The sequence below is a fragment of the Microtus oregoni genome, unplaced genomic scaffold (assembly GCF_018167655.1).
Source record: "Microtus oregoni isolate MIOR12 unplaced genomic scaffold, Mior012 000048F_ref0000485, whole genome shotgun sequence".
In the NCBI taxonomy this organism is placed as follows: Eukaryota; Metazoa; Chordata; class Mammalia; order Rodentia; family Cricetidae; genus Microtus; species Microtus oregoni.
Genome location: NW_024543222.1, coordinates 11,862,534 through 11,879,578, shown reverse-complemented (window position 1 = coordinate 11,879,578; position 17,045 = coordinate 11,862,534). Strand labels below are relative to the sequence as shown.

At 47.5% G+C, this 17,045-nt stretch overlaps 1 protein-coding gene across 1 annotated transcript in view; it reads right to left on the bottom strand.

Moving 5' to 3' along the window:
- Prkca (protein kinase C alpha) overlaps positions 1 to 17,045 on the bottom strand; it is a 391,920-nt gene that overhangs the window by 15,744 nt on the left and 359,131 nt on the right. Inside the window, exons 14-16 of the mRNA XM_041636098.1 lie at positions 13,483 to 13,563; positions 4,095 to 4,202; positions 1,838 to 1,978 (exon numbers count right to left, since the gene is read on the bottom strand). Coding sequence (XP_041492032.1) covers positions 1,838 to 1,978; positions 4,095 to 4,202; positions 13,483 to 13,563 — 330 coding nt within the window. The remainder of the gene's footprint in view (positions 1 to 1,837; positions 1,979 to 4,094; positions 4,203 to 13,482; positions 13,564 to 17,045) is intronic.

Here is a 17,045-nt window from a genome sequence, read left to right as displayed (position 1 = left end):
AGGCGACTGACTGTCTTGGGTTTGGGGCATGGGAGGTAGGGTGGGGACTGAGCTTAAGCATGACACTCTGATGGCCAGCATATGACCCGGAATTCCCCCATTTCGCTCTTTGTGAAAAAACAAAACAACCAAACAAACAAACAAAAACAAACAAAAACAAAGCATCTGACCCCACTTGCTTCTCATGCTTCCCCCCTTAACTGTGTCCCCTCTCTGGCCTGGCGTCTGTCCTTAGCTTCTTTCTGGCTCCTCTCTCCTTGAGCACAGGACTAGGGCCAGAAAAGCTCACTGTGAGCATGCATGGCTTGTTCTTGCCTCTGGCCTTGTCACAAAAGCTGCAGCTTTAGGAACTGCAGTTTCTGTTCTGTCTGTGATGCTGGGGTTGTTTCCTCACAGCCAAATGCAATGTATTCCTTTTTTAAACTAGCACTCAGTACAAACAAACAAACAAACTGCCGTTCGTTGGGAATAAAAAGATAAACACTGCTCACACATCAGCTGTTACCCCAGGAACCACCATGCTTCCAGATCCTTCCACATTCTCAGCTTTCTGAGATAAGTCACTCCCGGTTTTCCCTACCCATGAGTTTAAGGCCGGCGACCTATAAAAGCTGGGAGACTGAAATAGTTTTGTTCTGAACCCAAGGGGAGAAGAACCGGAAGAAACTGCTTTACGGTTGGGTTTGAGGCACTCTGCCTCTTTCTAAAGTGACGGACTAGGAATTCTTCTCTCCTTGATCCTTTAAGCAGGGTCTACATGGGGAAAGGGGTGGGGGGTAGGAGGGGGTGGGGGCTCTTGTTCCTTGCTTCAGCCACCACTGCCAACATTGCACATTTTAATTTAGGAGGATAAGGACGAAGGCAGCTATGAACAAGAAGAAACTCTCCAACACTGTCCTGCTGAGCTATCTGCATCAATTCATCTCTCCCCAAGTCTTACAACCAGGTCATGTGACCTGAAGGAGTGGTCCTCGTAGGAGCACCCAAATCCAGGACTGGTGGAAGAGAAGCTGGCCGTGTGTGTGTGTGTGTGTGTGTGTGTGTGTGTGTGTCTATTTAGTTGCCTGTTTGCAACAATGATTCAGGGGGAAGTCAACTGACCTGGTTAATTTTAGTTTGTCTTTAGTCTGGGCTAAAAATGTCTGAGGAGAATAAAGTCCAGTGGACTCGCCACTGCCAGTGATATTTTTGGCGCAGAGGGCATGTGGGCACATCTGAGGAAGGATTTGCTGCCCCTACTCAGCAACTCTGCCACCACAGGGGTCCCCTGGCCTGCTCAGGGATGCTGGTCAGAGACAGATTGAGGCCAATCCGGCAGAGTGGAGGTGATGCTGACCATGGTGATGGCAGCTCGCCTTCCAGTATCTGGAGAGCATGGGGCAGAGGCTCGCTGGGGCTAAGACTTGGAGGGGTGGGGAGACATCCTGAGCAGTGTGGAGAAGCAGGTGGGGTGTGTGAGGAGTTGGCGTTTTAAAGACACTCAGTTTTGTTTAGTTCTAAGGACGGAAGCTATAAGAAGCATGGTGAGGCGGGATGTCAGGGAGGCTGGAGAAGTAGGTGGCTAATTGTCTGGGTGTTCTGTGGCCATCCTTGAGAGGTTGAGGAGGGCTAAAGGTCTGTGCATCTGTCCTTTCTCGGTCCTCACATCTGTCCTCACTCTGTGAAGGGAGCGGAACCCTGGCCATCAGATTTAAGGGCTGTGCACAGTCCTGAGCTTGTGGCTCAACCATTTTCCTTACTCTGCCAAGGCCAGGGTCACTAGCCTCCTACTTCCCAGAGAAAGGGAGGGTCACGCCCAGGATCAGGGACACGGCTCAGGATGCTCTTTAGGACTCACCACTTTGGGCTTGAACGGTGGCTGGATCTCTCTGTTCTCCAGTTTTTCCCAGTCGATCCTCCTGAAGAAGGCATGCTCCCTGACATCCCGCTCTCCCTCAGGCCCGCAGCCCAGTCGCTTGGCGGGGTGTTTGGTCATAAGCTGGAGAGAAAGAGACAAAAAGACAGCTTGATGACAGCAGCCTCCCGGAGCCAGCACCTTCCCTGGCCAGATCTGCTTCTGGGCATAGATGGTGGTGCGGCCTGAGAACACACTGGACGTTCACCAAGAAACACACATGTGCTCCGACAGGTGTGGTCTGTGTAGAGTGATTTTCACAGTTGGAAACAATGGCCAAATGGTTAATAAAAATTCAAACAGGCACCTGTGTGTCCCATGTGCTTTGAACGGGCATTCTGTCTGTAGATGGGGAAACAGGGACTGGGGATATGGCTCAGTGGTAGGGAGCTTCCTTTACAGGGCATACACCTCTAGGTTCAATCTTCAGTACACTAGAGGGGAAGGAAGGAAGGTGGGGCAGAGGGAAGGAGGAAGAGAAGTTCATGTTATTTCTATGCACAACTGACAAAAAGGCTGAAGATCACTGAAAACCATGTGTGCTGAAAGTACCGTAGGCAAGCATCCAGCGGGATGCCACGACAAGCATCACGTTCCTCCTGTTGTCTGGATAAAACGTCCCCAGGCACAGGGGCTAGGAAAAAGCACGCGTTGCAGCAAAGACAGCAAGTGACTCATTTCAAGGTATGGTGTAGAACTCAGAGGGAGGTGCCATCCCTGGGCTCTTCCACAGCAAGAGGCTCCTCCAGCTGTCATGGGCATCTTCAAACACACTAAATGATAACACTGGGTGTGGGACGCTCTCTTTTGATGAATTTAAAAAGGAAGTTTGTGATTCAAAGCTTGACCACTAAAAATGAATTAAGCCACCACCACCAGTTAAAATGCTAGCATTGCCCCGAAAGAAGAGAGTTGGCCCAGGACCCAGGAGGTTCAAAACAATTCTATTTGTCGTGGCCACCAGCCAAGGCAGAAACAATGTAAGTGCCCTCCCCCACGAGTGGAATGCAGAGATGGACTGTCTGATGACCACATAGGGAAAACCATGCAGCAACGTGCAAGAGGGAAACACGGCAACACACGGCTATTTACATGGCTCTTTGGCTACGTTTACTACTTGTCGTGCTGGGCACAACAGGTCTGGGCCACCAGCTGAAGGATCCCCTCTGAGCGAAGGCTGAGACAGGCAAGAGTAGCCTGTGTGATTAATACTGATTAATCTTGGGGTTGTGGGTAATAGCAACTGGAAGGGGACAGAAGGGGCAATTAGGATTCTGTCTGTCTTGACCAGGGTGCAGTTACATGCACGTATCCATTTTGTAAAAACGCACTGATCTGTCCATGGATGATCTATACCCATTTTTAAATTAAAATTAATTTTTTTTAAAAAAATTAAATTTTAAAATATGTCTGTCTTAAGAGAGAGAAAGAACAAACTGCATCACAGATGTGGAGATTAGTTAGGAGAATTAATTAGGAGGCCAGATGTGAGAAACAGCACTCCCCCAGGGCTTGTGATTACTTCTTTATTTTGTAACTGTGGGTACATGTACGCGTGTGAACATGTATGGAAGACAGAGGTTGTATGAGCGTATGCATGTGTGTGGAGGCCGACCTTAGGTATTGTTCCTCCTTGGAACATGAGGATTGGAGTTAGGGTGGCTGGCCTGTGAGCCTCGGGGCTACTCCTGCCTTTGCTTCAACGGTTCATGCCACCACAGCCGGCATGCATGTTTTCCGTGGGTTCCGAGGACTGAACTCAGGTTTTCGTGCTGACGTGGCAAGCACTTTACTGACTGAGCTGTCTCCCACCCCCTTGCAATGTTGAGAAATGGACAGGGGACCGAAATGCAGTAGAATAAGAGCATGAGACCCTTGAACAGCACTGGAATTCGAGTCTCTTCTGTCCCCTATGCCCTGTGTGTCTTTAAGTTTTGCAGCAGCATGCATTAGTAAAAGTTCTGGTGTCTCTCTTTAGAAGCCCGGAAAGGGAAGGTAGGCATGGTGGTGTGTACCAGTAATCTCAGCCCTTGGGAGGTGCAGGCAAGAGGTTTGCAAGTTCAAACCTCTAGTAGGGAGTTCAGAACTGGCTGAGCTAGATAGCAAGACTTTCTCTCAAAAACAACATTCGGTATGAAAGGGTATTTCCTCTGCCAGCCGTCTTGGTTGGCTGCCAGAGGGGAAACCCCGAAGTACTCACTCCTTTGCAGATGGAAACGGCCTCCTTGGACAAGGATTTGGGGTAGGACACATTGTGCTCCATTATAGACTGAAACAGTTCGTCCTCATCTTCACCATCAAACGGAGGCTGTTTCAGACAAAGATGGGAAAACAGAGGGGATAACACGTTACCACGGTGCTTGAAGGTCTGTGAGAAGGAACGACTGCCTTTCCACACACACCACAGGCGGCAAGGTTAGCTCCGCGAAGGCGGAGGCTGATTTGATTATCTTTAACTAGGCTACTGGTTGTGCGTTTCCCATTTTTTTAACCGTTCCTTTCATTATCTTGCCCCAAGAAACCCAAAATAACCTTTAGGGAAAATGTTTTTGGAGTAATGTGGTTAGTGATTTACAAATAAATTATAATTAATCCATTAATCTTGTAATTATGTGCTAAAAAATCTAATTATGAACAAGTCAGGTTACAGATGGCTTTATGTTTAGAGGGTACAGAGAATGCTTTCTGCCTTTACTTGGGATGAAAGAAACTTCAGAATAGGGCAGAACTGGGGCCCTTCTGACCGGATAAGACAGGCAGCCTGCTTGGTGGCAGTGATGGGAGATAGCTGCTGGATATGTCCTTTGTCTCTTGTAGTGGGCTAACAATCACCATCCTGAGATATGGAGGGCTGATGGTACCATGGGACACCATGGCTTTGAGGTCACGTGACTTTGGGACAGAATCCCAGCTGGGTGCTCACACTCAAGCAGCTTACCTATTAGACACACCATTTCCCACGATGAGGTCTCTGGCTAGTCCAGAGCCCAGTGGGTGGTACCCAGAAAGAGTTCAAGGAAGGGTATGTAGAGTTGTTATTGAGAAGGAGGAACCTATTGTGATGGGGATGGGTGTAAGAGATCCCAAGAACCTGTCTGTGCCCAAGATGCTCTTTAAGCATTTCTCCATGACATCTTTGTTGGGGGGGGGATGTGAACCCTGAGTTTGCATTTGCATTAATTAAATAAAAAAAATCTTAGGCCAGAGGCTGAAAGAGCAACTAGTTGACAGAAGGCAATCATAGAGCATCACATCTGGAATCAGCAAGAGGAGGTTAGCTAGTCATAACCCAGCCTCTCTGAGCTAGCAGGTTTTCACCCCAGCCTTTGAATCTTGAGTCTTAATTATAAATAGAACCATAGAGATTTATGTAAAGTTATCTTTGGGGCAGTGACAGAGCCAGTGCCTGTGGGAACAGAATCCCCGCCAGGCTGCAGCCCGAGCAGCCAGGCCTCAGCTAGAGAAGCAGATGGGAATCCGTGGAGCTGAAATTGCTGTCTGAAATAGCAGTGGATTTAAGGCACAACCACCAAGCCAAGGGCTCTGTGCTGTCCTCCTCACTCCAGTGGGATGTACCCAGAAGGACTGGACCTACGGGAAATTCCTGGATATTCTCTTTGGTACGACCAACCTTGAACTTGACATAAAGATGGCAGGGGGACCCCTGGTAGAGCAGAGAGCTCTGAAGGGGAACTGGGCATGGGGCCAGGGCAGGAGAGGCACACGCTCTGAGGGAGAGACACCGAGTCTACAAAGAGCCCTCCCTTGGGGCTGGCCATGGGGGGGATGGAGGTTTGGCTGGCTGGTGTCATTTCATTTTCTTTCTCTTATTCTCTAAAAAACCAACCAACCAAACAAACAAACAAACAAAACACGCAAGAGCTTCCTTTCCGGTTGCAAATGCCCGGCTTTGAAGAGCATGTGTGATTGGTGGCAGTGTGCGGGTGGGTGCGGAGAACTAAAATGAGTCTGGCTGAGAATTAGTCATGGCAGGATGGGCAGACCCCATGTGTGTGGATGAAACACAACATCAGAGGGACCCGCAAGGCAGGCCAGTGGGGGAGTGTTTAGCTGCAGGGGGCCTGTGCTGGCCTGTTGTCCAAGACACTACCTTCTTGACCCTGTAACAGGCATCCTCTCAGTGCTTCTCACTGTCACCCACACAGCATCTCACCATCCCTGATGAGGGACCCAGAAGAGTGTCTGAGTTCTGGTCAAGGAGGTTTTCACAATTAAGATAAACAAGCTAAGTCCTGAAGGGGGCTGTGAGCTGCACCCTGCCATATGAGGGCAGCAAAGTCTGAGTCTGAGGTGAGCATGCTCTCTGCAGGGTAAATGGTGTCTCAGAGGTGGCCATGGCACAGGCTATGTCTCCAGATCATCAGCTGGCCACCTTCCAGTAAAGCCTTCTGGTTTTGAGTTCAGATAAGCTACATTATTTGTAGGTCTTTGACTCCTTATTCAAAACTATTGTGAGGTTAGGAAGATGGCTCAGTTGGTAAAGCGCACGGCATGAAAGCACGGGGACTCGAATCTCGACCCCAGAACATGTTTTTAAAGAAGCAGAACATAGCGGTGCATGCCTATAATTTCAAAACTGGGAGGCAGAGACAGGAGAATCCCTGGATAGGCTTGCTAGCTTACTCAGGGAGCTCCGGGTTCCATGGGAGACCTGATCTCAAAAGATAAAGTGGAAAGCGAAACCTCTGGTCTCCACATATACACATACACACATGCATATACAACACTCACATACACATTCATGCAGGCAGACATGCACATGTATGCACACACGTGTACATAAAACACACACCACTATTACAGATTTCAAGATAATGCCAGAACACATGTATGCATGTATATGTGTATATATGTATGTATGTATGTATGTATGTGAATAAATATATAAATCCAAGCTACTGAGTCCATTAAGTATTGCTTGTGTGAATATTTTTTAGGGCTGACCACTTGGGACTAGATGACCATTCAGGGTGCTCATCTCTAGGGAGGACTAATTCTCCCTCTCTCAGCAGGTTTTGTCACCTATAACTTCATCTGGGGGTGGTGTCCCACGTGACTTCCCCCATGCCCAGTGGCACGCCAGCTGGGACTGTCATTGTTCAGTTTTTAAGCAGCCACACTGTAGATATTTCATGGGTATAGCTTCCCTGCCATATCTACACACAAATATTCTCTTATTTTATTCATGGCCTCTCAGGGCTTCTCATATTATTTTCAAATAAGATACTTAACCTGAATCCGCTGCTTTTCTGACTGCTGCAAACACATTTTTCTTGGTAGCCAGCCGTGTTCCCAGGCAGAGCTAGAGAGCCACCAAATGTCTTCAGATGGATTCATGGGTCCTTGGGTGATTTGGAATTGCTTCCAACATTGCAGGCTAATAACCAGACTAGCAGAATGCTGGTAGAATGATCTCTGTGCGTGCCAGCTCTGTTCTCCTCTGAATTACATAAGGATCAACATCCCAGGTGCGGGATTGTACAGCAAAGGATGTGAACATATTTATGTTCTTGCTAGGATTCTTTAGCTCACCCTGGGGCCTCTTTATAGGTAATTGTGTACTCCCAAGCCCTGGTGCTGAAGGCAGGTCAGCGGTGACAGGTTACAATTACATCCATCTTCCTTTCTAATAACACCAGCTCCTACAGTGTGGGGAAATCTGCTGCCTAGGTACGGGGTACATGACCATTTCCGACTGCTTCTCTCCCCTACTGCCCCCATGCCTACAGCTATTTTTAAATGTCTACCAATCTGGACGCAGTGTTCTAAGCTCAGTTCCCTATTAACAAGTCTCGGGTTTGTGTAAAGAAAAATTTCTGAACGTGTTGTACCCCACATCCCACTTGGAGAGCTCTGAGCTCTAATCAGACAAATGAGGTGATGGCTCCCACAGCACAAAGTGGTTCCTGAACCACTTCCTAACAGGCAGTGGGTAAGGGCCCTGCCATGCTGACTTGCAGATTGCACACACACACACACACACACACACACACACACACACACACCCCACTTGGGCTGAAGGTTCAGTTACTGAGATGAAGACCCCAATGCTGATAAACAGCTCTGAAAGGAAAAGAACACATTGATATGAGAGCCGAAATGGGCTCACTGAGGGACACATGAGCACTATTAGTGCCCCCGTCCCAAGCAATTCTGTTTGTCAAGCCATCCAGAACCTGGAAACAGATTCGGGCTATTCAGACTTAATGGGCCCACTTGGCTGCTGACAGCTGATAAGCCAAAGGCAACCAGCCACCTTTCCCGGCTCATCTTTAGCCTTCCACAGTTAAGGAAGACAAATTTTGTGCCTAACCCCTCAGACAGGCTCATAATCAATCTTCCTTCTCAGTGCCTGTATCTATCTCTGCCTGTTGCCGAGTCCCTATGGCTGTGTGTTTGAGTGACACCCATGGCTGAGTCACAGACACACCAGGAACTCACTTCCCTTTGCAAGGCTCTGATTGGAACAGTGCCTGTTGTGGGCAGCTAGATGAGGCTATGTGGAACAAAGATTGGGGCCTCTGCCCAGCATGGCACCAGCATGGTGGACACCTTGCAGGTGTCATTTTTGAAGGCTAGGACCCTTTTCAATCCAAAGTAGAGACTTTGAGAGATGCATGCAAGGCAGGCTAAGTGGTTCTGAGAAGCAGCGTGGGGAAACAGGCCAGAAGGTGTATGGGAGCTCCCAGTGTGTTCTGGAAGACCTGGATACAAGGCCTGTGATGGTTCATCCTGTCAACTTGGTGAGATTCAGGATCACCACGGAAACACATGCTTGGGAAGACCTGCCTTCAAGGTGGGTGTCAGCATCCCATGGGCTGAGGTCTGGGACTGAACAGAAATAAGAAAGCCGGCTAAAGAGCAACATTCGCCCCTCTCTGCTTCCTGATTGGGTGCAGCATGACCAGCTGTCCCCAGCATCTGCCGCTGTGATCAAAGCAAACAGGCCCTTCCTTAAGCTGTTCCTGTCACCACAAGGTACCAGGGAGAGTTTACTTCCTGAAGAATGAGGTCTAGGAAGTCCTGGGTGTAATGGTCTGCTCTGTCCCTTTAAGAGACAAGCCACGACCACTCCCTCCCATCCTCTGAGGCAAGCTGATCTTCAGCTTCCAGCCTGAGTCCCTTTTCAGTCTCTCTCTCTCTCTCTCTCTCTCTCTCTCTCTCTCTCAAAGAGGCAGCTTCTGTCTCTCCCTTCTTCCCACTTCTCCCCTTCCCCCTCTCTGTTTCTCTCTCCTCTTCCCCGTTCTCTCCTTCTCTCCCATAACCCACTAAATAAATATCCAACTTCACTTTGCATGGTGTGCCTATCCATGTCTTTGTCTCTCACCCACGTGGTCTTGTGGCTTGCCCATCTGTTTCTCCTCGTGGGACTGGCTGCACCATCAAGGTCTCTCACCCACCATGTGGCTCCCTGCCTGGGACTCGTGGCCTGCTGCAGCCATTTGGGGAACTATACCGTCCCTGCCTGGGACTGGCTGCTCTCGGGACCCACTGCCCACTGCCTGCCACCACTTCGGGGACCGGCGGTGTGGTCTCAAGGCCTGTTGCCCACTGCAGTCACTTGGGGGCCTGCAGCATTTTACTTTTACCATAACAATAGTGCTGTGACTCAGAGTATGTCTGCCACTGTGCCCCCGGGGAACCTGCAGCATTTTTACTTAAACCATAACACTGGGGAGGAAGGCAGGCAAGTAGGTGGGAAGGAGGAAGAAGGGCAGGAAGAAAGGAAAGAAAGAGAGGACTTTGCTGCAGGCTGTTCTGACTGCTAGTCTTCTGTCAGCCAATTAGAAGCCAGGGTATGGATGCTCTTGGAAAATGGATTGCCCTGGCTGGAATATGCAAATGTGACTGGAAATGAAAGTGGGTTTGTTTTCTGGGCCTGAGGGCACAACACTCAGGAGCAAGGAGGGACCTAGACTTCACTTTGGCTATGTGATGAGCAAGGCTCCCAGGTAGCAGGTAAAAACAGTTAAATTTTGTTGTCAGAGTTTTCAAGGAGGGAAACTGACTTCAAGCACAGGTGACCCACGCTTCCCTGTCTATGTGCCACAGGACAGTGAGTTGTTATGTTGCTATAAATAGCTGTTCTGTGTTTACGCACTGAGGTGTTCCACCTAAGAAGAATGCTCAGAATGGGGGGTGGGGAGAGCTGAATAAACAAATAAACCACTCTTTCTATGCCACTCAGATCTTAACAGGCTGGGAAACACTGACCAAATGCAGGCAGGTGTTTGCATTTTTCCATAGCTAAAATAATCTGTTTAAGTGTTTCCTAGATATGATGTAATGGCAGAGACATAAAGGGCAGGCTTCCTGTCCTAGAGTCAAGGTCTTGAGATGACAACTGTATCCACACGGCCACCAGATCTCTCGCTGCTTTACTGTGCTCCAGCCTCACTGAGGGCTTCCCTTCAGTCTCTACACAAGGCTACAGGCCTTTTCCTTGTATCTGTATTTAACATGTATTTTCCTCATCTAATTAGTGTATTGTTTCTCTCCTCTAAGCTGCGAGCTGCCCGAAGGTAAGGATTTCTGTCTATTTTGTCCTCACTGTACATAGGAAGCATTCAGTGTACAGAAAAATTGTGGCCGATGAATGTGCCATCTCAGAATGGTGGGCACTTTTTCCCCAGAAATGTATGTCTCTGTGTTCAGCATGGGTACTTCTGGCTATTCTTGATTATTAATATTCTTGGCTCTAAGATCAAGGTGCCCAAGCCTAGCTCAGAGTTCTAGGAATTAAAAAAAAAAAAAGCCAATGACAGAATTGTTGTGCTGGTTCGAATGAGAAGGCCCCCACAGACTCATATGTTCGAATATTTGTTTTCCAGTTGGTGGAACTGTTTGGGAAGGATTGGGAGCTGTGGCCTTCTAGGAGCAGACGTGACACTGGGGAGGGCTTTTCCATTCTTGGTTGGCGCTCTCTGTCTCTTAGTTGTAGGTAATGACGTACACTCTTCAGCTACTGCTCCAGCACCATGCCTGCCTGCCTGCCGCCATGCTCCCCATCATGATAGTCATGGACTCTAACACTCTGGAACTGCAAGCCCCCAACTAAACTCTTTCTTTTATAAGTTGCCTTGGTCATGTTGTTATCACAGCAATAGAAAGGTGAGTGAGACAGGACTAAAGTCAGAGATCCCTCAAGGCTTCACCAAGCTCTTAGATAGCTCAGCATCCTAGCCCTCTCTAGAGTCAGGGACAGTCAAGCAGCCTGTGCCACATAGGCAGGGCTGACTGTTGCTACTTAGGGTTGGTTCTAGAATGTTTCCTCCCTCATCACTGGCTGAAACAGGGTGTGTCAGTGGAAGGCTCTGAGACCTTCAACCATGGCAAAGAGAAAGGACAGGAGAAAGCTGTCCTCAAATTCTTGAATAACTGTGGATTGGACTCACCTTCCTCATCAGCCACCTCTGCTGGGTGCAGAGGACCATGTGCAGAGAATGGGAGGCAGCCACTGAGATCTGGGGGCTCTTTATTAAAGCAGTCAGGATGTGCTGTAGTGGCTCAGCTGTTGAAGTCATTGCAGGAGGAAGTGCCATGGGAGCCAATGCACTTGACTCTCAGATAAGAGCCACATCTAAAGTGAAATCTTACTTGTCTTTTCAAAACAAGAAGTTTGGTCTTGTAAAAGGCTAATCAACCCAATTATAAAATGGGGCACTGAGCTGAACAGAGAATTCTCAACAGAAGAAGTTCAAATGGCCAAAAGACACTTAAGGTCATGCTCAACTTCCTTAACGATCAGGGAAATGCAAATCAAGACAACTTTAAGATACCATCTTACACCTGTCAGAATGGCTAAAATAAAAAACAACAATGATAGCCTTTGCTGGAGAGGTTGTGGAGAAAGGGGTACACTCATCCATTGCTGGTAGGAATGCAAACTTGTGCAACCACTTTGGAAAGCAGTTTGGCGGTTTCTCAGGAAATTTGGGATCAACCTACCCCTGGACCCAGCAATACCACTCTTTGGAATATACCCAAGAGAGGCCCTATCATACAACAAAAGTATATGCTCAAATATGTTCATAGCAGCATTGTTTGTAATAGCCAGATGCCCTTCAATGGAAGAATGGATGAAGAAAGTATGGAATATATACATATTAGAGTACTACTCAGCAGTAAAAAACAATGACTTCTTGAAGTTTGCATACAAATGGATGGAAATAGAAAACACTATCCTGAGTGAGGTAAGCCAGACCCAAAAAGAGGAACATGGGATGTACTCACTCATATTTAGTTTCTAGCCATAAATAAAGGTCATTGAGCCTATAATTCGTGATCCTAGAGAAGCTAAATAAGAAGGTGAACCCAAAGAAAAACATATAGTCATCCTCCTGAATATTAACCTTCATCAGGCGATGAAAGGAGACAGAGACCCACATTGGAGCACCGGACTGAAATCTCAAGGTCCAAATGAGGAGCAGAAGGAGAGAGAGCACGAGCAAGGAACTCAGGACCGCGAGGGGTGCACCCACACACTGAGACAATGGGGATGTTCTATCGGGAATTCACCAAGGCCAGCTGGCCTGGGTCTGAAAAAGCATGGGATAAAGTCGGACTTGCTGAACATAGTGGACAATGAGGACTACTGAGAACTCAAGAACAATGGCAATGGGTTTTTGATCCTACTGCACGTACTGGCTTTGGGGGAGCCTAGGCAGTTTGGATGCTCACCTTACTAGACCTGGATGGAGGTGGGTGGTCCTTGGACTTCCCACAGGTCAGGGAACCCTGATTGCTCTTTGGGCTGATGAGGGAGGGGGACTTGATCGGGGGAGGGGGACTTGATCCGGGGAGGGAGGGAATGGGAGGTGGGTGGCGGGGAGGAGGCAGAAATCTTTAATAAATAAATAAATTTTAAAAAAAAGAAGTTCGGTCTTGCTGGGCATGGGTGAAAAGGATACTGCATTGCCAACAGTGTGATACAAGGGGATAGGAAGGGGCTGCCAGCAAGTTTCACTAGCTTATTCCTTTATTAATAAGTCATAATCAATGGCTGGGATGGTTTTTATTGACCAAGTTGTAGGGAACGATAACCTAGTTCTGAGATCCTGAAAAACTCACAGTGGTCACTGCTGCATCAATTTGCAGGGTGCACAACATCGTGGCTACCATGTTGACACTCTGACATGGTGGCTACCGTGTCCATACTCTCTGTGGTGGCCACCGTGTCCATACTCTCTGTGGTGGCTACCATGTCCATACTCTCTGTGGTGGCTACCATGTCCATACTCTCTGTGGTGGCTACCATGTCCATACTCTCTGTGGTGACACTCTGACATGGTGGCCACCGTGTCCATACTCTCTGTGGTAACTACCATGTCCATATTCCCTATGGTGGCTACTGTGTCCATACCCCCTGTGATGGCTACTGTGTCCATACTCTAGGCTGTTACTCTCCATTTGGAGTTTATATGATCAGCAGATTATCATCTGGGTCAGGGATTTGGAGAAACACTGGCCCCACTGCACTACCCTCCTGCCATCGCTGCCTCTCTTGAGTGGAAGCTACACCACATGCAAGAGCAACAAACAGATGCGAACAGGTAGCGAAACGTTACCTGCCCGGCCAGCATCTCGTACAGCAGCACACCGTACGCCCACCAATCCACGGATTTTCCATACGGCTGGTAAGCGATTATCTGTGAGGAAACACACACATCAGTTATGTGTTGCGGTCACTTGAAGAGCTCCTGTAAGGGAGGTTAAGTCAAGCAGGCAGGTATGTAAACACAGCTCTTGCAAATGAGGTGGTGGTAAATTCTGCCTCAATTTCAACACAGAGGGACAAGGAAAAGGACCCTTCAAGGGGGATACACTGAGAACTGCTGTTCCAGGATGCAGCACCCAATCTTGTTTCGGCATTCTTCTTGTGGATTCACGTGGAGATGTCACTGACTGTGGTAGAACTACTTACCCTCGTGGAGAAAAATAGATAGGAGTTAGATTTTAATGGTTAAAAAACACAAGAGGGGGCTGGAGAGATGGCTCAAGGATTATGAACACTTTATGCTCTTGCAGAGGACCCAGATTTGGTTACCAGAACCCACATCGGGTGGTTAGAATTGTCTGACATTTCAGTTCCAAGGGATCTGATGCCCTCTTCTGGCCTCTGCAGGCACCTGCATGTACAGGGTGCACAAACATACACTCAGGGCACACACATAAGACAGATAACACAGATATATAGATATATCTTTAAAAACAATACCAAGAGAGGTCATATACTTTTGAAGGGTTACAATGGTTAGTTTAGGGATAGCACATTGATGGTCAGTGTTGGAGGGAGGCTGCTTGTTTGTTCCTGGTTGCTTAGCCCCAAAATAATCATACAGAAATTGTATTAATTAAATCACTGCTTGGCCCATTAGCTCTATCTTCTTATTGACTAACTCTTACATCCTAATTTAACCCATCTCCATTAATCTGTGTATCACCACAAGGTCATGGCCTACCGGCAAAGTTTCAGAGCATTTATCTCCGGTGGCTCCATGGCTTGTCTCTAACTTCGCCTTCCTCCTCCCATGCTATAGGCAAGCCAGTTTCTTTATTCATTAACCAATAAAAGCAACACGTAGACATGAGGACCTCCCAGACCAGGTCAGTAAGTTAATTTCTACTGATTTATCCCAGATGGTTGTCATTCTCAATAAGAATTAACTAACACGAAAATTTACAAATAGGATCATGGGAGCCTGTTAGCCTATGGTTAGCTACTTTATTCAACAGTAGAGCATGGGGACTGGAGAGATGGCTTGGTGGTTGGGAACACTTGTTGTTCTTGTAGAGGACCCAGACTTGATTCCCAGTACCCACAGGGTGGCTCACAAATGTCTGCTATTCCAGTTCTGGGATATCCCCCTTTTCTGTTCTCCGTGGGCACCAGGCAAGTAAGGGGTACTCAGACATACATGCAGGCAAAACATTCATAACACAACATCTTAAAAAATAGTAGGCCATGAACATCTCTGCAAAAAAACCTTTGACTATTTCTGCAGGACAAATTCCTATAAATAGAACCGTTGGGTCGACATAGTTCTTTTTGCTTCAGAAGTAGAGCTCTGGACACGCTGCCAGATGGCTTGCGGGGCAGCACAATACACTGTGATCTGCAGCAGAAGAGTTGAATCTGTGTCCTTGAATTCTCACCAACAGCACTTGCTGTCATTGTTTCCCAAAGTGCCACTGTGGTGACTGAAAGTGATATTTCAATAGTCTTTTTATTTTCATTTTATTCACATGGGAATTAGACACCTGTGTTTCTCTTTTTAGTAAGCTTCCCGATTACCCTGACGGGCGGCTCCATCCATTCATTCTTTTGGAGACTGTGGGAAGTGCTAGGGATACAGTGCAGAGAGGATGCAATCCCTACTCTCACACAGAATACAGGGGTTTTTATATTGATTAATGAAAGTTCTTTATATATTAGGGATATGCATCCTCTGCCTTAATTTTTATAAATACTCACCATGATCCGTCATGGTGTTTATTTGGTGTACCCCTTGACGCTTAAGATTTAAGGTTTTAAAAAGAAAAACTGTGTAATGGATGGCGAGAGGAAGTGATATTTTCCTTCCTGGTTGAGGGAGTTACAGGCTCGTCTGTCTCCTGCCACACTGTGACTCTGGATCTTCACCGTCTGGGTGACTTAGATACAAGATGGAGGAGGGCTGCCTGACCCCTGCTTGCTAGCAGTGAGTAGATGTGACTGAAACATTAGTGACTAGACTCGGTTACCCCAGGACTAACAAACTGCCACACCCCACCTTTTCTTCCAAACCTGTTTGGACCAAATAGAGAGCAATAAAAAGTCCACTTGCTGAACTACTACATAGGGGACTCTACCTGCATCTTCTCGTGTCACGCGATAGAGAGACAGGGCTATTCCCATTTTATAGATGAGAAAACCGAGGCTCAGGAAGTTGACAGACTTGGCAAATCCACTTCATGATTAAGAGGTTTCTGAATGCTGGCTCATATTTTTTAAAAGGGAATTTGTGGCTTTCAAATATATCTATGCTGGACTTGATAAAATAGGGCATTGAGGATCAGTCTAACGGGGTCTGGAATGGTTTCAAATGGTTTAAAACATAGCGGTACAATGATGTCTTAAAGTAGCTGCTTACACTGCTCTCCTCAGCATCCAAAGCCAGTCCCTATCATCTGTGCTACTCACTGTCCCAGGGAGCTGAGGTTGAACCCAGCCCAGGCGGGTCCCTAACCCCCAGCCTCCTGAGTGCTGGGATATTAGCACGAGTCACCATGCTTGGTAACTGTTTATTTCATATTCTTTCTGCCCATGAATACCTGAGCAGTTCCACCGGCCAGACTCCTGTGTCCACACGTGCTAAGTCATGTCTGATTCCAGGAAGCTGTCAGTGGGTGTGGGAATCCAGTGTTTGTTCAGACTGAGCTACAACTCTGTAGGTCACAGCCACTTACAGAGATTTTTTTTTTCCTTCTCTCCACCACTCAGCCCCAGCTTACTCTTCGATATTTCTGAAGCGTTAAATTCCATGGGTCCCACTAATAACACCCCCTCCCTTCTCCAAGTTGTACAAAAAGCAAACTGTCAAATGCCAGTGGCTTGTCTCCCATCCACTGCATTGCGGACCCCGCTGAGCTGCCTGGTCAGCCAACAGACCAAGCTGACAGTCACTCTGGCCATGGCTGTGCTGTCACTTGTAATATGAAGGTGACATCTGGAAAGCAGCCCAGTACCCCTTCTCAGAGAAGTTCATCTGTGCCACCCTTGGCTTGTACACCAGATGATCTCAGTTCTGGGGTACAGTGTGCAACCTCAGCACCAGAATTTCCTTTCTGCACTTTCCCTCAGGGGTCTGCTGTTATGATAAACATCTCTAAGGAGCCAGAACCCTGGGGTGAAAGGGAAACGGTAGCTAGGGATCCTTCTTGAAGACAGATGATCAGATCCACAGATGTGGGATGCTGTTATAAGCATACAAGATATGGCCAGTCTAAACTATCTCTAGGTATAAAATAGATTTTGATAATTTCATAAAAAAGGAAAACCACCCCTTTTCAATTTTTTAACTTTGGGCATACTAGGTTAAATAAGATATAAACCAAAATCAATTTCATCTGCTTCTTTTGTGACCATTAA